General features: G+C 56.4%; 1 protein-coding gene across 8 annotated transcripts in view; it reads left to right on the forward strand.

Moving 5' to 3' along the window:
- Positions 1 to 23,037, forward strand: part of ARHGAP27 (Rho GTPase activating protein 27) — a 32,233-nt gene extending 9,196 nt beyond the window's left edge. For 2 of the 8 annotated variants that reach the window (XM_047845372.1, XM_047845376.1), the window contains 14 exons: positions 13,445 to 13,849; positions 14,172 to 14,354; positions 14,594 to 14,674; positions 14,747 to 14,830; positions 15,181 to 15,248; positions 15,684 to 15,774; positions 16,240 to 16,344; positions 18,677 to 18,775; positions 19,913 to 20,018; positions 20,150 to 20,257; positions 20,331 to 20,669; positions 20,780 to 20,914; positions 21,060 to 21,165; positions 21,284 to 23,037. In XM_047845372.1, the coding sequence (XP_047701328.1) occupies positions 13,445 to 13,849; positions 14,172 to 14,354; positions 14,594 to 14,674; positions 14,747 to 14,830; positions 15,181 to 15,248; positions 15,684 to 15,774; positions 16,240 to 16,344; positions 18,677 to 18,775; positions 19,913 to 20,018; positions 20,150 to 20,257; positions 20,331 to 20,669; positions 20,780 to 20,914; positions 21,060 to 21,165; positions 21,284 to 21,461 (2,088 nt within the window). In that variant the 3' untranslated portion in view covers positions 21,462 to 23,037. Of the gene's footprint in view, positions 1 to 8,802; positions 9,809 to 13,444; positions 13,850 to 14,171; positions 14,355 to 14,593; positions 14,675 to 14,746; positions 14,831 to 15,180; positions 15,249 to 15,683; positions 15,775 to 16,239; positions 16,345 to 18,676; positions 18,776 to 19,912; positions 20,026 to 20,149; positions 20,258 to 20,330; positions 20,670 to 20,779; positions 20,915 to 21,059; positions 21,166 to 21,283 lie in introns of those variants that run through there. The other 6 variants (XM_047845377.1, XM_047845374.1, XM_047845375.1 and 3 more) reach the window with 6 other exon arrangements.
- Positions 23,038 to 24,209: the final 1,172 nt, after the last annotated feature.

Below are 24,209 nucleotides of genomic sequence, written 5' to 3' on the forward strand. Positions count from 1 at the left end.
GGGTGATCTCCCCTGAGCCTGGGCCCCATTCCTCACCTCTCAGTCTCTGGTTCCCCTCAGCACCCCGGGTCTCCTGAGACAGGCCCACCTGCCTCCCCACTTCCTTCCTGAGCCCCAGCAGCCGGCCTCTTTCTCCGTCTATTTTCTCCACCCTTCCTGGAGCTGTGTTCAGTAGTGGGAAGGACCAGGTGGTTGGTTATGAATGCCAACCCCGATGGCTGCTCAGTGCCCCGTTCCCGGCATGGGAGAGCCCATCAGGCCCGGGCTCAGCTGATCAGAACGTGGTCGGGGTTCCAGACTGGAGTGTCAGAGGACAGTTGATGTTGGTTGGCGTTGAGGGAATTAGGGCTGCCAGGATGGGGTCCGAGGGACATAGGGGTTCTTGCAAGGATTGTCCCTCGCTCTTGCCAAATTGAGGAAGGTCTGTGGTGCGCGGGGATTTCCAGAGCACCTGCTTAGGCACAGTGAGGCCTGCAGGGCCCTTGTGTCCAGGCTCTGGACTCCTATAGGTGCCGCCCTGCGTCCTCTCCTTCCCCTGGGTGGAGATCCACCATGAGGCATCAGGTGAGCAGGGCAGGGGTCTCCGTCCAGGCTTCCGTGTCTGTCCTGGGGGCTGGGCCAGTTTGGCCTGAGAGAGAAGCCGGAAGAACCAAGAAAGGTGCCAGAAGGGGGCCTGCCTCCAGATCCGCCCCCCCCCCCCCAGCCTCCTTCCTGCCTCATCTCCACAACTGGAGCGCTCCTGGAATTGTCTGAATTTATAAATTACTATCCCCCCCACCATCATAGAAATAGTTTAATATCCCTACATATATTTGGCTAATGGGGGGGGGGGTGGAATTTCAATCTAATGACTATTAGCATTTTGGTTTCTTTCCATCCATTCTGCTTTGCTCTGTGTCTGAGAGTTTTACAGACCCAGGGCATCACGGTGCGCTGACAGTGAGACGGTAACTTTTCACTCGCTGTGTCATTGATTCAGTAAATGGCAGGTGCTGGACTAGGCAGTGAGAGGCAAAGAAAAACAAGGCGTGGTCCCTGCCCTCAGGTAGTTTACTGTCTGGGAGGAGACCTTGGCAAGCCAACTGACAGTTATGATGTGGTGTGGATGCTGTGTGGAGCCCTCCTCCCCAGAACCTCGCTAGCCAGAGAGAAATTTCTCTAGGATTGCCTCCTGGCCAAGGAAGGGAGACGGCAGGTGAATCCTAAAGGTTTCCACAAGTCAGCCTCTCCCGTGAAACCCTCTGCACCTGGTGCTTTGCCAGTGGCAGACTTTTTTCTCATCAACCGTGATTTGGTCTTTTCAAGTTTTCCACCAGTTCTCGCTAATTTGGGCCATTTTATATTTTACTGGGAAAGCATTCGTTTTTTTTACTGGATTTGTAAAATCTCCACTTTTAATTTTATTTATGGGTTTCTTTGTGACCAAGCCAATGACTTTTCTAAGAGTTTCATAGACCTGGAAAAATCGTATATTTTTTATTTAAGGGATGTAAGGTCCCCTATGTATCAAACCAAGCTGATTGATTATATTAGTCAACCTTGCATTTCCTTTGTATACTTCTTTCTGTTTATTCTTTTACTCCAGTTCCATTAGAGATTTATTAAATCTCCCACTCAAATTTTCTCTATAAAGTTCTTGTATTTTTAGTAGGCTTTGTTTTTTATATTTAACTACAACACTGTTGGGAGCGCCCAGATTTTGACTGTTCTGTCATCACAGATTGTCCCTTTGTGTCGTTACCTGGTGCCCCTCTTTATCCCGCATAGTGTTTTCAACCTGAAACTCCACCTTTCTTTTATGAATATGGCCACTCTATTTTATTCTATTTTCTTTTTTGCCCGTGTGATATCTCTCGGTATCCCTTTATTTTCAACATTACCCCTTTTTTTTTAAGGTTTTATTTTTAAGTAATCTCTACGCCCAACGTGGGGCTCGAACTCACAATCCTGAGATCAAGAGTCACGTGCTCTGGTGACTGAGCCAGCCAGGTGCCCCTCAACATCATCACGTTTTTAAGTGGATTTTTATATATATCCTGTCACTGTATTTTGAAACCCAAGCTGACTCTGTCTTTTGATGGGATAATGCAACCTTTCCACATTTTGTTTGACAATGGGTACAAAGTAGTTGATGGTTTATTTTAGGGAGAGGGGCAGAGAGAGGAGACACAGAATCCGAAGCAGCGGGCTCCAGGCTGCGAGCTGTCAGCACAGAGCCCGAAGCGGGGCTTGAATTCACAAGCCGTGAGATCATGACCTGAGCGGAATTCGTAACCGACTGAGCCACCCAGGCCCCCTTCCCTGGGGTTCCTAACCAAACACTCCTTGGGTGTGCAGAGCGGGGATTCTTTTTCTCAGCACTCCCTTCTGGAACCCTGTCCATTTCCAGATAGCCTTGGGTCTGTTTTCAGCTTAGAGAAATCTATTTGTTGTAGGATTATCGTTTCCTTGACTTTTTCTTTTATTTGCAAGTTAGCTGTCTTGACTGGAACCTCCAGTTTTGTAGCTTTCCCTCCTTCATTTCTGTCTCTGTGTACGTTTGCTGCGAGCAATTTCTCCTGCTTTATCTTCCAGGCCACTACTTTGAGTCTGGAGGGTGACTATCCTCGCCTCCAGTGAATAGTCCAGGGATATATTTTAAGTTCTAAAGTAGTCTTTTTTTCCTTTTGGGCTTTACTTGAATCTTCTTAAGAGTTCTATTTTGTTGTCGTTTAAGTTGTCACTGTGTTTTCCAGCCCCTCTATCTTGCCGATAGCCTTGGTGTTTTTTTTTTTTTTAATCCGATAATACACTTTCATGGTTTTGAAAAATCAAAACAACGTTAAAAAGTATATCGTAAGGGGCGCCTGGGTGGCTCAATCTGTTAGGCATCTAACTCTTGATTTCGGCGCAGGTCATATCTCACAGTTGGTGAGTTCGAGCCCCACCTCGGGCTCTGTGCTGACAGCACTGAACCTGTTTGGGGTTCTCTCTCTCCTCTCTCTGCCCCTCCTCTGCTCTCTCCCTCTCTCTCTCTCACCCCTGCTTCCATACCCTGTTCACCATCAGCTCAGAAGTCACCACGCTCATGAGTCCTTTCTCTATTCTTTCACTGGTTCTTCAGACAAATACAAACTTGTAAGAATGTGCATTTGATTACTTGATTTTCCGCCTCTGTCACATAAAGGTTGCATGCAATACACACAATCCTATAACTTGCTTACTTTTTGCCTTTTTGATTCGACGGCGTATCTTGGAGATTGTGCACAGAGAGGGTCAGTCTCCTTCCTTCCAGCGGGGCAGGTTTTCCACCTTAGGGATGTACCATAATATACTTAACCAGGATACTGTTGACGGGCAGTTGCGTGGTTTCCCATCTTTTGCAACTGTGAACGATGCTAGAAGAAATAATCTTTCACACACGTGCTGGTAAATCGAGGCTAAATCCCAGAAGTAGGTTTGCCGGGTCGAAGGGTAAACAGGGGGTAGTTGTCATATTTTGCCAAGTTGCCGTCCCCGCCCGTGGGGCTCATACATTCCCACCAGCACAAATGCGAGGGTCTGATTCCCCCCGGCCTTGCCAACCAAGTCGCATCAAAATTTTGTTTTCTGCCAGTCTAATAGCAAAATGTAGGATCTTAAGATAGCTTAAATTTGCATTTCTCTTTGCAGTGAGGGTGAGCATCTTTACAAAGATTTAAGGACTGTTTGTTTTTCTTTCTCTGTGAACCGTCTGTTCGTATCCTGTGTTCCTGTTTCTACTGAGTTGTTGGTCTTTTCCTTGTTGGTTTCTAGGAGGTTTTGCTACACTAGGGAACACAGCTCTTTATCTCTTACCTGAGTTGTAATCTCCCTAAGATTGTCTTTTGACTTTGCTAATGTTGTTTTTTGGCCACACAAATTATTTAAAGTACATTTATTTATTTCTTTAATTTTTTTAATGTTTATTTATTTTTGAGAGAGACAGAGACAGAATGCGAGTGGGTCGGGGCAGAGAGAGAGAGAGAGAGCGAGGCACAGAATCCGAAGCAGCCTCCAGGCTCCGAGCTGTCAGCACAGAGCCCGACGCGGGGCTCGAACCCACGGACCGTGAGATCATGACCTGGGCCAAAGTCGGACGCTCAACCGACTGAGCCACCCAGGCGCCCCACTTAAAGTACATATATGTGGCCAAATGTATAAATCATGTGCTTTATGGCTTTTAGATTTTGAGTCTCTGTTACAAAGGTCTTTTAAAAAATTTTTTTTTCAACGTTTATTTATTTTTGAGACAGAGAGAGAGACAGAGCATGAACAGGCGAGGGGCAGAGAGAGAGGGAGACACAGAATCGGAAACAGGCTCCAGGCTCTGAGCCATCAGCCCAGAGCCCGACGCGGGGCTCGAACTCACAGACCGCGAGATCGTGACCTGGCTGAAGTCGGACGCTTAACCGACTGCGCCACCCAGGCGCCCCACAAAGGTCTTTTTTTAAAAAAAGAAAAGAAAAAAAAGAGAGGACCGGCGGGGGGAGGGCGGGGGGTGGGGGGGCAGAGAAAGAATCCCAAGCAGGCTCTGCGCTGTCAGCACAGAGCCTGATGCAAGGCTCAAACCCACTAACCGTGAGATCATGACCTGAGCTGAAACCAAGAGTCAGATGCTTAAGCGACCGAGCCAACCAGACGCCTTTACAAAAGTCTTTTTTAAATATAGAATGTTGCTCGTGTTTTCCTGTTTGAGTATTTTTATGGTTTCACTTTTAAAAAAATAATTTTTTAATGTTTTATTTTATTTTTGAGAGACAGAGAGAGACAGCATGAGTGGGGGAGGAGCAGAGAGAGAGGGAGCCACAGAACCCGAAGCAGGCTCCAGGCTCCGAGATGTCCGCACAGAGCCCGTCGCAGGGCTTGAACCCACAAACTGTGAGATCATGACCTGAGCCGAAGTCCGAATCCTAACCCACTGAGCCACCCAGGCGCCCCAATGGTTTCACTTGTTACATCTAAATCTTGGATCCTCCGGGGGTATATTTGAGCGGACAGAGTAAGATGTAGACCCACCTTTAATTATCTTCTTCTGGGTGGCCATCCAGCTGTCCTGTCACTTCTGACTGACAAGTTCCTCTTCCCACCATGACTTGTGATCGTTCTCTAGCACGTCCCGTCCCGTCCGGACCCCCTATAATAAGGCGGTGGGTTGGGTTGTGTTTGCTCTGCCTCTCTCCAGCCTCTGGCTTGTCAGAGGAGTGGGGTTTATGGGTCTTTGCTCGCGGTGCTGGGGTGGAGCCCTTGGAGCTTGGAGCCGAGGAGTGATGGTCTCTGGGGGCTGGGCAGGCCCCGGCTAAGACACCATCAGGAGCTCTCCCTGCTCCCTCCCTGCCTTCCCGGCCTCCCCAACCTTGTGGGCAGAGAGTGCCTAGCTTACCTGTTTGGCTCCCTGTCAGCTCCTGGGGGTCACCTTGCCTTCCCTCTGGGGGCCCATGGTGGGCCTGGTCTGCCTCGGGGTCTCCCGGGTTCCCGGGCCAGCCAGCCCTGCCCACCAACTGGCACAGCCCCTTCACAGAGCGTAGCAGTCCGAGGAGAAAGGGGAGAAGCAGGACATGTTTAAGCTGCCGTATTTCCAGAATTCCTGGCACCGGAGCTGCATCATAAAGGGAGAGAAATTACGACCGAGGGTAGGGGGAGAGTTGGAAGGGCCAGTCCTTCTGGGTAAGAAACAGGGAACACCTCATAAAGTCGTAACACTGAGAACGCACAATAGCAAAAAAGGTTGAGGGAGATGCTTTTCCCCTTTTTCTTATGAAGATTTTCAAATAGGCAAAGAAGCAAAAAGAATATTAAAACGAATGTAATTATACCCATTACTAGATTTGACGATTGCTCCTTGCCAAGTTTGTTCTTTTGTGTGTGTGTGTGTGTGTGCCAAGAAATAATAAATTCCAGACTTTATCGCATCTCATCCCTAAAAAATTCAGCATCTATTTCTTAAAAATGTTTTTCTCCACAATCACAATACCATTACCATTGTTAGATCTGTCAAAATTAACATTAGTTCCTTACAGGCAGTGACTCCAGGTCTCTGCTTGAGCAACCAAGATGATGCCAAGATGGGAAGAAGGAGGAGGAAGAAGGTGAACTTGGTTTGGGACACGCGGCTTTTGAGGCATACCGAGGACACCCAGGGGGGCGGTTGGGTCTGCGCTCCTGGAGGCGGGGTTGTGGGTTGTTAAGTTAACCGAGCTGGTTGGGCTTCCCCGGGGACAGTAGAGTGAGAAGGAAAGGTGAGAGCAGGCATCAGGGAAATGGGCGGAGGAAGAGGAGCCTGGGCCCCAGGCTGAGGAGGCAGACGAGGAGGGAGAGGGTTGTAAGGACTAAGTCCCGGAGGGGAGTCAGGCCCAAGGAGGACCACCTTTGTCATCGGGGAGGTAGTAGGAGACCTGAGCAGTGGGCTGGACGTTGGAGTGCGTGGACAGCGGGATGGCAGGTGCACACACGCGGGCAAGAAGCGGGTTCTGGAAACAAGGCAGGGAGAGCTGGGTCCAGGGGCGCGCTGTCTCTTTTTAAGATGGAGAGGCCTTGAGTTTGTTGAAAGGCCAAAGGGCCAAAGGCAGTCAGGTGGGAGGAGTTGGAGATCTGAGGAGAGGCAGCTTCTGAGCAAGTGAGAGACGATGGGGTCCCCTGGGCCTAGGTGGGGGAGGTCGGCGTGGACGGGGGACCCTGGTCCCTCCACTGGGGAAGTGAGGAGGAATGGTGGGTGCAGGTGCAGATCCGTCTGAGGGGACGGGGCCCTGGCACATTTTCCTCCCGTGGCTCACGATGACAGCTTTTGCTGGCCGGCAGGTTCCTCGACGGACCGTTTCTGACTCCTCCTGGCCCAGCAGCAGGAGACCTTCTGGGTGTCTGGAGGCCTCACCCAGAGCACAGGGCGTGTGAGCGGCAAAGGGACTCCACCCCAGGCCCCACCTGCCTGGAGGAGCGAGCCAAACGAGGAGGAGCGAGCCCCATGAGGTCGCCAAGAGGCTGCGGGCAGAGTCCAGAGCTCAGGGCACTCAGTCGAGACCCAGAGCCAGAAAAGCAGGGGTTCAGCCCCGCTTTCTCCCCCACGTCCCCACTGGGTGTAGAAACCTCAGGGGACCTGCCTGGCCCTTTCACAGAACCCAACCCTGTGAGCAGGGAAGGGGGGGCTGGGGGGGGTGGAGAATGACAGCCCATTCTATGGGTAAAGAAACAGAGGCCCAGAGTTTCAGGGGGCTGCCCAGAGAGAAGCTAAGGCACAACCTATACAAGAAGCCCTGTCTCTGGAATCCCGCTCTGTTCTTTTTTCCTTTGAATCGAATGATGCTTCCGGCCCAAACCCCAGAGAAGACCCTCACCTCGGCCTGTTGTGTTTGGACTTTCAGGCTACAGGGCAAGCAATAAGATTACACTGAGCCTCACGTGGGCCTTAGCCCTCGTCCAGGCCCCAGCCCAAACCAGTTACACCAGACCCTGGGGCGGGGTGGGGGGAGCAGCTCTAGGCATGGTTCCCCACTATTCTGAGGCTTGAGGAGCCTGCGGGGTGACCCCCGGCTTTCCCACTGCACACGGCTGGATGAGTCACTCAGGGCTAGGGGTGGGTACGGTGAGGCCCGGACTCTGTCCTGGAGAGGGCGTGCTCGGGGGAGGGACACCAGGACAGTTCTGTGCACTTGGCTAAGCTCACTGCCTCACTGAGGCAAAGATCACAGTTTATTCCCAACTCTCCCTCCACCCGGGTGGCATGGAGTCGGCAAAGGAGATCCTGTCCCCTCCGCAGCCACCTGAGCCAGACCCCGGGCTCCAATCACTGGTTTGCAGCCATTTCTTTTGCCTCCGGCCCCAGAGAACGGATAGGATTTTCTGGTTGCACCTACTTGTGCCCCAACACTGGTGAAGGTTTTGCAGAGAAGGCGGGGGTGAGGACGGAGGGCCGGAGGGACGGGGCGAGGCGAAGCTGGCTTGTTCTGTCCCCTCCTCCACCATGTGCCTCTGGAGGCCAGGCGAGGTGTGAGGGTGTGGTTGAGGGAGGAGGACCCCACTGGGGAGCTGCTGTGGTCGCATCTCGCCTGGGGAAGCCCATACCCAAGGCCTGAGGCGCCAACCTCCCTGACCGAGAAGAACAGGCCAGAGCCGTGTGGGTTTTGCTCAGTCCCCATGGTGTGAGGCCAGAGCCCTCTGGGAGACGCCAGACATGGCGGCCAGGCTTCTTTCCGGGGAATGTCAGCAGGTGGGCAGCCTTTTCTATGGTCCCAGTCTCCCACGCTGTCACTCTTGGTTCCTGCCCCAGGGAGACCCTGCCTGCTAACCCTACAGCAGGGCAGCACTGAGGGCCCGGGTTCCCACACCTGCCTCCCCTCTCCCCTTTCCTGCCCCAGCTCCTCCCTGCTGCCGGCTCAGAGTTTCTGGCCACTCTGGAATGTACACAGGCTGTTCCCATCTCCTGGGCCTGGCTCCGTCCCTCTTGGTGACTTGTCCTGTGTGTGTGTGTGTGGCCCATGTCCCTCAGGGTGGGGTCAGTGGGATGGGTCATGTGTGTGACAAGTGGGAGGACTCCAGGCCTCTCTGCCTCTGGTGCTCCAGGCTTCTGAGCCCCACAAGGGACGGTAGGGGAGTGATACTAGAGCTTTGAGGGCAGAGTAGGGCCTAGGTCCCTGGCTTGCTGTGGATGTGGTCCGTCCAAATGTCCCACACCCCAAGCCTACACCACACCTAGCTCCACTTGGACGTCCCTGTCCTGAGCCCGCGGTAGGTGCAGGGAAGGAGTGGCCTGGGGGACATGGGCAGGGGAGAAAAGAGGGCCAGGGCTGGGGGCAGGAGGGTTACTGAAATGGGAGAGCAGAAGATGAGGGGTCTGGCATCCGGGATAGAAGGTGGGGGTCAGAGCCTGATCTGGGAGCTGGGCAGCCAGCGGGGAGACCCTCGGGTGTCGGAGCCGCTCTGAGAGTGTCAGGAAGACAAGGAGGTCCTTGGCTTGGAGGGGGTCGGCAGCTTCTCACCAGGGACAGGCTGCGCCCGTGGTGCAGGACTGCGGTTTGGACACCCGATGGGAGGGTGAAGAGAGGAGAGACCCGGGGAAGCTGTTGGTGTAGGGTTGTGGGGGAGCTACATGCGTCTCGGTGGCCCAGGCTGGAGGAGACGGTCAAGGCGAGTAGACTGTGGTGTGGTCAAAATCCCTCCCGTTCCCTGTGTGGCTGGAAGACTCCAGACACTGGCTCTCCCTCTGATACCACATCTGCCCAGACCCCTTCCTCTTTGAGACGTCCCCCGCTCACCCCGCGACACACACACAAGCTTCCTCTTCCCCATCACATCCTCCCCGGGCCTGCGGGGAGCTGATGGCCACTCCGCGTCCTGTCCATGCCAGCCCAGGCGCCAGCACCCAACCGCCCCCTCTGCCTGCTCCCAGCCGCACAGCCTGCCCCTCCCCCACCTGTGGTCCCGGTGCCACCCTGCCCCACGGCTGTATCTGGCCTGGGACTCAGAACTTGCAGTCATCAGAGCATAGCACAGGAAGGCCGGTGTGTCCCTGGATGCATAAAAATACCCCAGACCTGAGACACCACCCCCTTTCCCCCACCCCACCCTTTCTCAGGCAGCCTCTGTCTCAGGCTAGCACTTCCGCAGCCCTGACAGGAAATGGGCTGGAGGCTCAGCCTCCCGCCATCTCAAAGCAAGTTCTTGTTTCCCCCTTGCCCCGTGCCAGCCCTGGGGTTGTACCCCTTGGCTCCACCCCTGAAGCCTTCCCAGGGCTCTGTCCCAGCAGCTCAGTGGGGACAGGATGGTGGACATGATTGCCAAGCTGACCAGGAGGCAGAGTCGGGCCCTGCGGGGACAGGTAGGGGACCCTGGCGTTTGGGGGCAAGCTTGGCCTCTGATGGGGAGGGCTGAGGGCGTCTGGCCTGTTAGGAGCTGGGTGAGCTGGGTTTGGGGGCAGGACATCTCCCAGATTTGGGGGGACTCCTCCCTTCTTGCCTCTTTCCTTTTCCAAGGCCTTGCCGGTCTGAGAGGGGCTGTGGAGGGGCGCTGAGACCCGGTGATCGGTCATCGGTGATCGGGTGATCGGTGGAAGAGGGGAAGAGGGGCAGGCCTGCCACCTGTTTGCGGGGAGGGGAGGGAACTGGAAACGGGGTGCTGGGGGGCCCGGGCAGCTGGGTGTGGTGAGAGCCAGGGCGCCTCTTAGCTCTGTCCTTGGGCCTGAGGTGGGAGATCACTTCCCCTTTCCTACTTGGAAAACATACGTGTCTCTGTCATGATTGGGGTCTGGGCCTCAAGAGCTGTTGGTGCCCTAGTCAGGGTCTGTTGATGGGCTGCGACGGGGTGTCGTCTGGGCCTCCAGGAGCTGTGGGCAGGGGGGCGCCGGGCCCTGCTCTAACCTGGGCGAGCCTCCCCTTGAAGGCCAGAGGGCACGGAGAGACTGGCCCTACCTGGCTTCCAGTCTGATCCTGGTTGTGGCTCTGCCAGGAGAGGAAAATGCCTCTATCTTAGCACTGTGAGGGTTCTGCAGAGAGTTCTAGAGTTTGAAGGGGCCTCAGGGCTGCAGTACCCCTAACTGCTCACCTCCAGTGAAGGCCCCTTACTACCCCCTGAAGCAGCCCCAATCCTTAGAATGTGCTTCCTTCCAAGGAACCCTGCCCTCTGCTCCCACCAGGCCTCTGATCTGCAGTCCAGAGCCCCACAAGGTGATTCTGTATCTTCCCTTCCTTGTGACAGCCCTATCGTGCTGGGGGCCTACACATCTACCCCTGTATCTCCTCTACCTGCTAGGGCTGTTCCTTGTGCAAGATCCCCATCAACCTGACCAGCCTGGGACTCCCCGAGGACACACAGCCAAGTCTAGCAGCCTGCCAGTGGAAATCCCCAGTCCAAAGAGCCTGGCTCCTTCCTTAGCTCACCCACCCCCCATATGACCCTCCAGCCTCCGTGGGTCCAGCTGGGGTGGGTAGGAGGTGCGTCTAGTCCTCCCAAGGAGTCTCCTGGCTCCTGTGCCGAGCCCTCATTCCCAGAAAGTCCCTGCTCAAAGCTAACTCCCGTCTCTCCTGTAGTGTCGGATATGTGTGTTTGTTGTCTGCTGTGAAATGTAGCATGGAATTGACCCGGGTGCTCTAGCAGTAAGTATCCTTGGTGGATCGGCTGTGTGCTTCAGGGCAGCGGGCTGCCTGCTAGAGGGTGACTGAGGAGGGTTACATCATCCTGGATCCTGCTCTCAAAGACCTCCTGCCTTTTGGGGTCAGAGGAGGTAGGCAGACGGGTGGACGATGAACTGGCCAGCAGAGCAGAACGCCACCAGGCCGTAAATGGAGCCCGGCTCTCCAGGATGTTTGGAGCTGGGGACCAGCAGAGGAGCAGGATTTGGGTAGGCAGGGAATGTTCTAGGCTGGGGGACCGACTGGAGCGAAAGTACAGCGATAGGAAGATGCCTTTTGTGTGTGGGGGGAGGGTCAGTGGGCGGGTGTGGGTGGAATCCAGGTCACCCAGGAGGGCTGCAGTGGGCACAGCGAAAGGAGAAGTGGGGTGGAGGGTCCTGTCTCAGCCACACAAGGGCTTCTGGGGTGAGGGAGAGGAGTGAGAAACTGATGTATCCAACTCTTCCTCCTCCCTCTGTGCCTGGGACCTGCCACCGGGTGCTCTCAGACTGCAACACTATCTCCTCGTTAGCAGTAATCATCCCTGACGTGCTGTGCATTTCACCCAGAACCCTGCTCGGCTCCCTCCCCACTCCCCGGCCATTTACCCGAGCTGCTCAATAGGGATTTGGGTCCGTTTGTTCACTGCTGCATTCCCAGTGCCTAGGACAGGGCCTGCACGGAACAGGTGAACCTTCGTGGGACAAATGAATGGATTTTTAGGCACCTACCTAAGGCCTGGGGAGAAGCCACCTTGACAGTACTTGCTTCCCCTCTTGGGGAGTTTACAGTTCAGTGAAGGCATCACAGCAACAGAAGAACTTCTGTGATTAGAAAAGGCGCCGGGGGGGGGGGGGTTATTATACAAAATTTTGAGAAAAGCTTAAAGAAGAAAAGAGAAAAGTTTAAAGAAACAAATAAAAACAAACCCAATCCCTATAATTACACTGCCCAGAGATAACCTCTGTTAGCATTTTGGAGGGTTTCTGAAAACACATAACTGGAACTATCTGCTGTTTACCGTGTTGAAATCTGCATATAAAGAGCATTATATGTTCTTAGAAAACAGTATTAATCTCGTGCTACTCTGCCGCCTGGGGTTTGATAATGTGGCTATCTATCTCTCCGGTGGGCTGAGGGTGCTAGGCTGTGGTGGGCACACGAGAGGAAGCTCAGGAAGGGCCTTGAACCTGACACCTGAGCTGAGTCCTGAGTCCTCCAGGTGAGAAAGGGGCAGGGATGGGCCTAGGCAGGCTGTGATAAAAGACACAGGAGAGAGGGTGGGACCTCCGGCAACTGCATACTAGGGCTACTGGAGCGTAAAGTTCAAGGCAAAGGGCCAGGAATGGCAGGAAATCAGACGGAAGGCAGGCAGGTGGGACAGACTTTGCCCTGCAGGTGGCAGAGAGCGGTAAGGGTGTTAAGCATACCCTGACTTACATTCTGTGTGAACGGAGCTTCCAGCCCACCTCACTTTTCTTTGGAGGGGGAAGAGGGCCTCACCTTTCTTTGCTCCTCCTTCCTCCCTCCCATCTGGCTCTCCCCGCTCTTTCCCTTCTCTGCAATTGGTTCCGAGGACTGCAAAACCCACATTCAGGAAGTTCCAGTCTCAGATCCAGAGGCAGTACTGATTCCAGTCCCGGATCTTTCTGGGCCAGGAAGGAAGAAGGGGTGGGGGCTGTAGAATGCAGCAGGGCCCTGCCCCTGTGTGACCTGAATGGGAGAGGAAAAGGAATGGGTCTGAGGCCTTGTCTCTATTCCTGCCCAACCGGTTGATTCGCGCTCCCCTCCCCGCCCGGGTCTAGTGCACACTGAGCGCACAGCCGGGAGAACTGTTATCGATATTTTATTATTGTTAATAAATAATGTAACTGCCCTAGGCCTCTGGGACACCTCATACTTTACAATGCATACTTTACAATGTACTTTCAAGAATATTTCCTCATTCTTGGGGCGCCTGGGTGGCTCCATCGGTTAAGCGGCCGACTTCGGCTCAGGTCATGATCTCAGGTTAGTGAGTTCGAGCCCCGCGTCGGACTCTGTGCTGACAGCTCGGAGCCTGGAGCCTGCTTCGGATTCTGTGTCTCCCCCTCTCTCTGTTCCTCCCCCGCTCATGGTCTCTCTCCTTCAAAAATAAATAAAAACATTTAAAAAAAAAAAAAAAAGAATATTTCCTCATTCTCTCTTCACTACAATTTCCGGACCGGCAGCCGGCGGAACAGACGCGGCGGGGTGGGGAGGGGGTGCGCTCTGACTTGCCAAAGGTCACCCAGATGGCAAGTGGCCGAATCGGGACTGTCTGACTCCGGAGATGCCCTGAAGGTCACGTCCCCTCCCTCCTCCCACAGGTGGACGACCCCTCGGAGCCCGTGTACGCGAACGTAGAGCGGCAGCCTCCGGCCACTTCGCCCGGCGCCACCGCGGCCCCCCGCCCCCAGGCGTGGGAGACGCACACGGACGCGGGCACCGGGCGCCCCTACTACTACAACCCGGACACGGGCGTGACCACCTGGGAGTCGCCCTTCGAGGCTGCCGAGGGCGCCTCCAGCCCGGCCACCTCCCCGACCTCGGTGGGCAGCCGCGAGAGCCTCGAGACAGACTGGGGCCAGTACTGGGATGAGGAGAGCCGCAGGGTGTTCTTCTACAACCCGCTGACGGGCGAGGCCGTCTGGGAGGACGAGCCCGACGACGAGCCCGAGGACGACCTGGAGATGCAGCCGGGACTGAGCCCGCTCAGCCCCAGGGACCAGAGGGTGAGGGGGCGGAGCCTGGCCCGGGTGGGCGGGGTCTCTTTGGGCCTCTGCCCCCGCCTCTTGCTGCCCACAGCCCCCGAGAACGAGGGAGGGGGCGGGGCCTGGCCGGGGTGGGCGGGTGGCTTTAAGGGGCTTTAAGGGACGCCTGGATAAGGGAGGGGGCGGGGCCAGGGCGGAGTAGCTCTGAGGGTCTCAGACCCCACCTCCTGCTCCCCGCAGCCCCCAGACTGCTGGTGAGGGGACGTGGCCTGGCCTGAGGGGGCGGGGCCAGGGGTCTGTACTGGCTCTGAGACCCTCCGACTCCGTTTTCTGTACCCTGCAGCCCCCTACCCCTGAGACGGACTACCCCGAGTCGCTGACCAGTTACCCGGAGGAGGACTATTCCCCCGTGGGCTCTTTCAGTGAGCCACGGTCCGCCTCTCCCTTGGCCACGCCCCCCGGCTGGTCTTGCCACGTGAGCCCCGAGGGGCAGACGCTCTACACCAACCACTTCACCCAGGAGCAGGTAGGGGCAGCGGGCAGATGGGCGCAGACAGCCCCTGGGTCACTTCTTCAGCTCTTCCTCACCAGGAGCTCCCCTTAACATCATGAACTGCAGCTCCTGAGCAAGCTCCAAGAACCGCCCCCGCCCCCACCCACCGTCTTCTGCACCTGACCCTCCGGACTCCTGGGGGCTATATTGGGAAACTTTTCCTCCCCTCCCATGAGCCGGGCTTGGAGCCCTGACCATCCCTCTCCCCACAGTGGATGAGGCTGGAGGACGAACGCGGGAAGCCCTACTTCTACAACCCAGATGACGACTCGGTTCAGTGGGAGCTGCCCCAGGTAACTAACTGGGAAAGCGAGAGTCCTGGGGAGAAGGGAGGGCATTATACCTGACACTGTCTTTCTCCCCAGGTTCCTGTCCCTGCTCCTCGAAGCATCTGCAAATCCAGCCAGAACAGTGAGACCCCAGCCCAGGCCAGCCCCCCTGAGGAGAAGGTAAAGGAAAGAGCATGTAGGCCCTAGCAGAAGAAATCAGGGCTTCCTGGAGGTCGTGGGGCCTGGGGTGGGGTGGGGCATGTCACCTGCATAGGACCCAGCACTAGTCTGAGCTGAATGAACCTGGATCTGGGTTATCCTGGGCCCAGGTTTGGGTGAGGTTGGGAGCCGGGAGGAAATCTCTCCTGCTGGGGTGGGAGCAGGTACCCCACCAGCAGCAGCAGCAGAAAGGGGTCAGTGATGACTCAGGCCCCGCCTGGAAGGAGTTGCCGGCTGTTGGGGAGACTAGCCCCTGCCTGCCCTGTGGCTCAGCCCCTTAACCCCCTCCTCTTTCCCCTTGTCTTTCTAAGATCAAGACCCTGGACAAGGCCGGTGTGCTGCATCGCACCAAGACGGTGGACAAAGGAAAGCGGCTCCGGTGAGAGCCTGTCTGCGTTCAGACTAGGGCAGGGCGGGCCTTAATTAAGATGACATTTACTGAGCACATCCCATATCGAGGCTTTTATTTTTATTTTTTTAAGTTTATTTATATAAGCAATCTCTACAGCAAATGTGGGGCTCGAACTCACAGCCCCGAGATGAAGAGTCAGTTCCATGTGCCAGGCTCTTGTTAATCTTCATAGCAACTTTCTAAGAGGTCCCGTGAGGACACACTGAGGCACTGAGAGATAGTGACTTCCCCAGGGTCCCTTGGCCACCACGTGTTAGAACTGGGAGTCCAGCCCTCACGGTTGGGTACCCCAAGCTGAGCTGTGTTCTTTAGCTCTGTGCCCCGCTGCTGTGGGTGGAAGGGGGCCTCAGCCCAGGGCCCAGTGCAAGCTTGGCTACCCCCCACTTCCCCACCCCCACCTAGGAAGAAGCACTGGAGCGCCTCCTGGACAGTGCTGGAGGGTGGCATCCTGACTTTCTTCAAGGACTCCAAGGCCTCAGCTGCAGGCGGCCTGGTAAGGCCCAGGCCCCGGGACAGAGACCATCCCATCTGCTTCTGATTCCTGCGGCTCTTTACCTGATCTGGCTTGTCTAAGGCTAGGTCTGAGACAGTGGAATATGAGTGCCAGCGGAGCTGGGCCTTGGCAGGGGGTGACGACAGCAGATTCAGCCCACGACAAGTGCTTCCAGCCACCCTGGGCATGGGGAGCAGTCCTTGAGGGTGGCCTCCCCAGCCTGGTTGGCAGGCAGACTGGGGACTGGGCACACCTGCTCCTGGGGATGAGAGCTGTGCTCCTTTCTCCTTTCCTCCTGGGTGAGCAGGCAGCAAAGGACCAGCCAGTCCAGGATCCCTAGGTTCTAGGAACCCCTGGGCCCGCTTTCCCCATCCTGTCCCTGGAGCCAGGAGCCCTGGCAGGCCTGTCTGAGCTGAGGGCTCCTGGTAACTGTGCTCCCCCCAATCCTTCTCCCCTCTCCCACAGAGGCAGCCTCCCAAGCTCTCCACGCCTGAGTACACAGTGGATCTGAGGGGGGCCTCTCTCTCCTGGGCCCCCAAAGACAAATCTAGCAGGAAGAATGTGCTGGAGGTGAGTGATAGGGGTTGGGAGAAGGAGAAGGGGCTTACTGATGGCTTGAGACCCTCATTAGGCAAGCCTCAAGAAGGGGGACCTGGGGAGAGTGGGACTGGAATTCTCAGGGCTCAAAGCCAAAGTTGCCCCCACCCCGGGCATCCGCCCACAGCGTTTCTGGCATCACGGATTCTGCAGTTCCCTCTCCAGGAACTGGGTTCAAGTTCTTGGCTCTAGAGGGTGTTGAGAAGCAGGGGTCTCTGTGGAATGAAACTCATGCCTAGAGAGGCGGCCCTCATCCCAGACAGGAGATTCCCTGTCCCCCACTACTCACTTAAACAGGCCGGGAACCTGCTCTGGCTGATCAGAGCCCAGCTTCCAGCTGAACTGGGTCCTCAGTGAATAAGCTGGGTCCCCAGTTTCCCAGGCTCCCCTAGCAGGAAGCAGAGGCCACGTGGGGCCCAGGCAAGGACCCTTATGGTACCACACATTCCACTGCCCACATGTGGTCTTGCTTTGAAACTACCTTTACCCTCACCTCCGTCCCCAAAAGTTCTGAGGCAGCTCACAACAAGAACACGTGTGGTGAGCTGGTAAAATCCACTGAAGAGCCAGCACCAGCCACAACAAGTCAAAGGAAGGGGTCAGTGTGGAGAGGCATCAGGAGGCAGCTGATGTACAGGTGCTAGGTTGTTGCTAAAAAAAAAAAAAAATCAGTTACATAGTTCTTATTGATGAGGGAGGGGTCTTTTCCCCAGTTTTGAGGGAAATCAAAGCTCTTTCCTAACCCTTAGCTCTTTTTTTTCATGTTTTATTTAATTTTCAAGAGAAAGAGAGTGGGGGAGAGGTGGGGGGGGGGGGGACAGAGGATCTGAAGTGGGCCCTGAGCTGACAGGGTGATAGCAGCAAGCCCGATGCAGGGCTCGAATCATGAACCGCGAGATCATGACCTGAGCTGAAGTTGGACGTGCAAGTGACTGAGCCGCCCAGGCGCCCCGGCTCTTTTTTTTTTTTTTTTTTTTAATTTATTTATTTGGAGAGAGAGAGAGAGCGTGCACATGTGTGTGAGTGGGGAAGAGGCAGAGGGAAAGGGAGAGGGAGAGAGAGAATCACAGGCTCCGAGCTGTCAGCACAGAGCTCCGACGCGGGGCTCGAACTCACCAACTGTGAGATCGTGACCTGAGCAGAGATCAAGAGTCAGACACTTAACCAACTGAGCCACCCAGGCGCTCCCCCTAACCCTTAGCTCCCGAAGCAATTTTTAGTGTGGAGCTCCATTCTAGTTTAGCTGCTTCAGGTAACATGAGAAAACCCACGAGCATAACCTCACCATTCAGCTCAGAAAATGCAGTTCTGCAAGGCACTTGAGTATGTAGTCTTCACCAAGCTTCGTGCAGTTCTAGAACCAGTGTTATCCACAGAGCAGGCTTGGAAAACCAGTTTGATCTCATGAGCTACTCTGCTCAGTCAGTCCGTCTGGAGCCTTCTCCAGGTTTAGCAGCGCCAAGTGCTGTGACCAATTAGCAATGTCTGTCACGGGTGCCAGACCGGAGAACGTCACTTTGCTGTGCATGTCCCTTCCCTGACCTAAAGGGACGTCCTTCAACCAGTGCTCTATAAGTGTCATCCCTCTGACTTGGCTTTTGATGAAAGCTTCTGAATAAATGTTTCTGAGCTGTCTTTTCTGGCAAGAACTGGAAGGCAGATGGTACTTGTGGAAGTTATTCAAGCTGTTGGAAAGGCTGACAGTCTTGAACGGAAGCAGAGGAGCCCCCTGCTTCTGCTTCTTGGCCGCAGGTGGCCATCCTCCCTCCATTCAGGGGTGGCCTGCAGGCTCCTCTAGGATTTTTCTCAAGAGACAGCCCCAGATTCTATATCATGGCCAAGGTAGTTGGGCCCGGCAAATTTTCACAGCCAGTCTTCCTTGTCACTCCAGAGCCACAGGAAACTTCAGTAATAGTCCTCCAAAAACAGCTAGTTTGGGGCAGCTCAGCTTGCCTGTGCATTCAACAGGATGAACGTTTTGTGAAATCTGTTGCTACATATACGTACAATATAGCCTTTCCTTCCCTATGAAACTTTCAGATATGAATGGATGTTGTTTTGAGAGGCCGCTGGTCTGCCCATCTGTAACAGATATGCTGTCACTTACTGCATAAGGCATTCCAAAGTGGAATGCCTCGGCCCCCAGGGTGAGGCCCTTGCTCTATTATGCCTTCAGTTCCTGGGGACAAGGACAGATCATCTCCACCATTTCTCTGCCCCTCCCCCTCCCCCTCCCTCTGCTAAGGCCTTGCTCCGGGGTAGACCCAGGGAACCAGAGATGACTGAGTGACTTGTGTCTCTCCAGCTACGGAGCCGAGATGGCTCAGAGTACCTGATCCAGCACGACTCAGAGGCCATTATCAGCACCTGGCACAAGGCCATCGGCGAGGGCATCCAGGAGCTGGTAAGCAGAGCCCGGGGGCCTCTGGGGCTGGTGGGTCGGCCATTACACAGAGCAGCTGGGCCCACTGTGGGTCGGGCATCTGAGGATAAATGTCCCTCCCTACAGATGGGCCGCCGAAGAAATAGTCTCTCATAAGTAGGCAAATCCAGCCTGTGGGGTTGCAGGGGTTGGCCCTGCAGGAGGGTTCTCCTAGGGGTGGAGACACAGCCTAGAGGAATGTCCTGTTTCAAGGGAGGCTGGAAGAAAAGTAAGTATCCAGGAAAGAGCCTCTGTACTAGAACGACAGGCTAAAACCACAAGATAAAATTTTAAGCTATTAAATTTTTTTTTTTTTTTTTAACGTTTATTTATTTTTGGGACAGAGAGAGACAGAGCATGAACGGGGGAGGGGCAGAGAGAGAGGGAGACACAGAATCGGAAACAGGCTCCAGGCTCTGAGCCATCAGCCCAGAGCCTGACGCGGGGCTCGAACTCACAGACCGCGAGATCGTGACCTGGCTGAAGTCGGACGCTTAACCGACTGCGCCACCCAGGCGCCCCTAAGCTATTAAAATTTTAAAGTTAAAGAAGAGTCGACTATTTTTTTAGGTTCAAAAAATTAATTACATAGAGTTAGGACAGACCTCCTCTGACAGCCATTCACCTGGGAACAACCTGGGGCCTTTTGACCCTCGTTTCCCTAGGAGCCAGCAGGGGGGTACAGAATTTGGCTGTATTACTAGAGGTAGGAATCCAGATCTAGGGCGGTGATGCTGGTGCAGTTGTGGGCAGTGCGGAGGCCTCAGCTGGAACTGCAAATTCAGAACCAGGAGCCACATACTGAGGAATGCTAACCTAGTGGAGTGTGCCCAGAGGAGCTAGGAAAATACGGGAAAGGGGGGCCAGGATAAGAAAGAGTGGGAGAGAACAGGATAACTGTCTCCAACAGCTGAAGGGCTTCCAAGCAGCCAAGGGAGGTGAAGTTTCTGAGATTCCCCTGCTGGAAGGAGGTCAGGGGAGGTTAACTGGGGAAGGGAACAGTGCACTCTGCCTGGGAGTCACCAGAGCCGCTGGGAGGGGCGTCGGGGTCCCCGCCCCAGCCCAGATGGACCTCCAGCTGGCACGGGGCTCTGCCAATCTGAGGCCCCGTGATTCCAGTCCGCAGACCTGCCCCCGGAGGAGGAAAGCGAGAGCAGCAACGCGGACTTCGGGTCCAGGGAGCGCCTGGGAAGCTGGCTGGAGGGTGAGGCGCGGCCCACTGCAGGTGCGCGGTGTGTGTGGGGGGGGGGTGGCGGAGGGCGTCTCCTGGGGGCGGGGGTGGGGTGGAACAGGGGACGACCCACCCGGCCAGTCCCGGCGCCACCGAGCGACTCGGCCCCGCGTGCCCGTGCCCAGGCGCAGCCACCGCGGAGAGCGACCTGAGCAAGGTCCGGCACAAGCTCCGCAAGTTCCTGCTGAGGCGGCCCACGCTGCAGTCGCTGCGGGAGAAGGGCTACATCAAAGGTACGGGAGGGAGCCGGCGAGCGCGGCGCGGGCGGCTGGGGGGCCGGGCAGCGCTGACGGGCCTCTCCCCCAGACCAGGTGTTCGGCTGCGCGCTGGCCGCGCTGTGTGAACGCGAGAGGAGCTCGGTGCCGCGCTTCGTACAGCAGTGCATCCGCACCGTCGAGGCCCGGGGTACGCGCGGCGCCCGGGGGCCTCCCTCCGGGGCCGCTTGGCGGAGAGCCCTGGGCGGGCGCAGGGCGGCGGAGGGAGAACGGGAGCCCCTGGGTAGGAGCCATAGCGGGAGCTTTAGACCCATCCCACCAAACCCGAGGTCAGCGCCTCCGTCTGCCCCAGGGCTGGACATCGACGGCCTGTACCGCATCAGTGGAAACCTGGCCACCATCCAGAAGCTGCGCTATAAGGTGGACCACGGTGAGGCCCGTCCTCCGTCCCCGACCCCAGGGCCTGAAGGCGCAAAGGGGTGCTAACCGCCTCTTCCCCCCCCCCCCCCCAACCTTCCTTTCCCCATCGCCGTGTGGCAGATGAGCGCCTGGACCTGGAGGACGGGCGCTGGGAGGACGTCCACGTAATCACCGGCGCCCTGAAGCTCTTCTTTCGAGAGCTGCCGGAGCCCCTCTTTCCCTTCTCGCACTTCCGCCAGTTCATCGAGGCCATCAGTGAGCGCCTGGGGGAGGTGGGGGGGACGGGGTGGGGGTGGGCCGGCCTGCCTCGGGCACCCCCTTGGCTGGACCCCGCCCCCACTCTCCCCACTGGGACTCAGCCCCTCCGTTCCCCTGGCCGAGCCGACCCTCCCTTCCCTAGAGCTGCCGGACCAGGCCCAGCGCGGCCGCCGTGTGCGGGACCTGGTGCGCTCGCTGCCCGCCCCCAACCACGACACGCTGCGGCTGCTCTTCCAGCACCTGTGCCGGTGAGCCAGACAGCCGCGCGGGAATGGGGAGGCAGGTGCTGGCGGACCCCCCCCCCCGCGCCCCCTCCAGCTCTGGGCCCTGATGGCCTCCGTCCCCACCCCACTCCCCCCCATGCAGGGTGATCGAGCACGGCGATCAGAACCGCATGTCCGTGCAGAGCGTGGCCATAGTGTTCGGGCCGACGCTGCTGCGGCCGGAGACTGAGGAAACCAGCATGCCCATGACCATGGTGTTCCAGAGTCAGGTGGTGGAGCTCATCCTGCAGCGGTGTTCAGACATCTTCCGGCCGCACTGACAGCCGACCCCACCCTCACCCCCGACGCTGGCGCTGCGGACCTGGGACTGGGGACCGCGACAGTGGTCCCACCATAGAAGCTGGACGGTTGGAGGCCGCTTGGCCGAACTCTTATCTGTGAGACCCGCCGCCTCCCATCGGTCGGCAGGCGGATGTGAAATCTGCGCCGCTGGGTGCAGTATGGTGACCCCTGGTGGGCAGTTTGCAAAATGTGATTCCCCCCGCACCCCACCCCCCCTCACCCACCGCCCTGGCCTGTCTTGTTTGGGGCTTCATTGGGTTTGGTTCTTTATTACATAGACACCTACTGTGTGTGTGTGTGTGTGTGTGTGTGTGTGTGTGTGTGAGAGAGAGAGAGAGAGACAGAGACAGAGACAGAGACAGAATTGTGGGGGTGAGTTTGATTTCCCAGATGGGCCATGCCCCAGGGGAGGACTTGGGGTGAGGGGCTTCTCAGCTTTTTCAGGCCTGCACCTGGTCAGGCCTTCAAGGACACCCTCCCTGTGGGGCCCCGGCCCTGCGTGGGTCATGAAGCAGCAACATACACCTTCCTTCCTTCCCCGCTGCCCTGCCTTGCCTCAGGAGCAGCTCCTGCCTGACTCTCAGTGGCTGACTGTGGGCCATTTTCATCTGCTTCCCTGATCCAGGCCTCTGCCCTCCCTGATCCACTCGTGTTCTGAGCAAGGGTTCTCCATATTCGCTAAGCGCATACCCTGAGCTGGCCACCTGCCATGCACCGTTTCCACACACAGTCCCGTTGTACAAATGAAGAAACCGAGGCAGAGGCAAAGTGACTTGTTCAGGGTCCCGTGGGGGTGATGGGTCGGACTGCCCAGCTCAGGCTCCTCTCGAAGCACAGCACAGCCTCCCAGGAGGCCCTTTCCTCCAAGCTATCCCTCTCCTCCAAACCCCATCGTGGGCTTACGGGGAAAGCAAAAGAAATGAAGGTAGGTTCTGTCTGGGCCTTGGGAGACCCTCAGGGCAGAGGGGAAACCCGCCCCAGCTGGGGGAGGGGGAATTAGCAGTGGCAAGGGGTCCCCAGCCCCTCTCGGCGCCCTGGCGGCCCGGCACGCCTGCCTGGCGCCCACCTGGTCATAAAGAGCTGGGAGAGGCCTGCAGGGTTGGGGGAAGGGGGGTACAGCCTCTGGAAAGGGAGCGTGAGCCCCAGGGGCAGCAATGCCCTCTCCCTCCTCATACACAAACCACCTCAGTTTGTGGGTCTCGCCCCACCCTCCACCCCCCTCCCCAGCTACGGTTCATTTCTTCGACAAACAATAGGAACTGATATTTATTGACATTTGCGCCACGCCAAGCATTTCACCCGGATCGTCTCAGTTTCTCACAGCCAATATTTATTGTCTGCTCCTCCGCGCCGGGCACTGTGCACTGGGGCGGGGGTGCCACCCACGCCACCGCTCTGGTGGAGCACCTGGCCCGGTGGCCGACCCAAGCCCACCTCACATGCCAGCAGGGCCGGGACAAGAGTACAAACGGAGGCCTCACCCCATGCATCGAAATATTGTAAAGTTACAAATGAAGATATAACTGTTAAATAAAAATATGTTCTATTCTCCTACTTTGGTAAATACACGTTCATAATGACCTAATGACCAGGTTCCAATGTAAACTTCTGTGACTCTTCTGAGTTCCGTGCCCGGGTGTGTTGGCACGAGAAAAGCTGGCTCCTGCTGTCCTGTGGCCACCCGCATGGTCCACCCTTAAGGGAATGGGCCTGGGGCCACTCGGGCAGGGAATTCTGGGGTCTTGCATATCGGGAGCAGGGCCCAAAGGGAAGGGCCTGGGCTCCAAGGGGTCCCACAGATTCCTCATCCTGTAGGGAGAAAGAAAGGGGGTCAAGAGTAGAACCTTCTAAAGAGGAGGATCCACAGCCGGGCAAGGATTCCTCTCACCCAGGCCTAAGGACAGAACTAAACAGAGGTTAAACAACTGATTACGTGGTTACATTATTGTGTACAAAAGCTAAGAAAAAACGCAGGGTGCCCTAGAGGCGTGTCACTCCGGGAGTGGCTGTCCCTCAGGAGCCTGAGATGCTTCTGCAGAAGCCCCATTTGAGCTAAGCACTAAAGAATCAAGAGACATCAACAAGATGAGGACTTAAGGGAAGGGTGTCCAGCCAGAGGAACAGCATGTGCAAAGGCTCTGAGGCAAGAAGGCTTGGGGAGAGAACAAAATCTGAAAAGACGGGGTGCCTGGGTGGCTCAGTCAGTTAAGCGTCTTGACTTCAGCTCAGGTCAGAATCTCCCGGTTGGTGGGTTTGAGCCCCACGTCAGGCTCTGTGCTGACAGCACGGATCCTACTTGGGATTCTCTCTCTCTCCCTTTCTCTCTGCCCCCCCCCCCAATAAACTTTTAAAAAATCTGAAAAGACCATTGTGACTAGAGCCCATACAACCAGTGAGCATGTGTGAGAGGTGACGCAGGAAAGGCAGGCAGGGGACAGGGTGTGCCTGTGAACGGGGCAGGGGCGGGTGGGGGGGGGAAGGGGCTGTGGCAGGAGGACCCTTGGGCAGGGAGGTCTTGGGAAGCATCCGCTCCCCTGACCGTCCTCACCCCACCCCAGGCTCCTGACCCTGTCGACGCCTTGGTGAGCAGACAAGGTAGCAGCAGGCAGAGAATTTCCAGAATCAGTCACCGGGAGGAGCTTCAGAAATCACCCACTGCCAATGAGGAACCTCCTAGAGAGACGATGTCCTAACTCACCTGAGGTCACATGGCAGCTTGGTGACAG

The sequence above is a fragment of the Prionailurus viverrinus genome, unplaced genomic scaffold (genome assembly GCF_022837055.1).
Source record: "Prionailurus viverrinus isolate Anna unplaced genomic scaffold, UM_Priviv_1.0 scaffold_35, whole genome shotgun sequence".
Taxonomy (NCBI): Eukaryota; Metazoa; Chordata; class Mammalia; order Carnivora; family Felidae; genus Prionailurus; species Prionailurus viverrinus.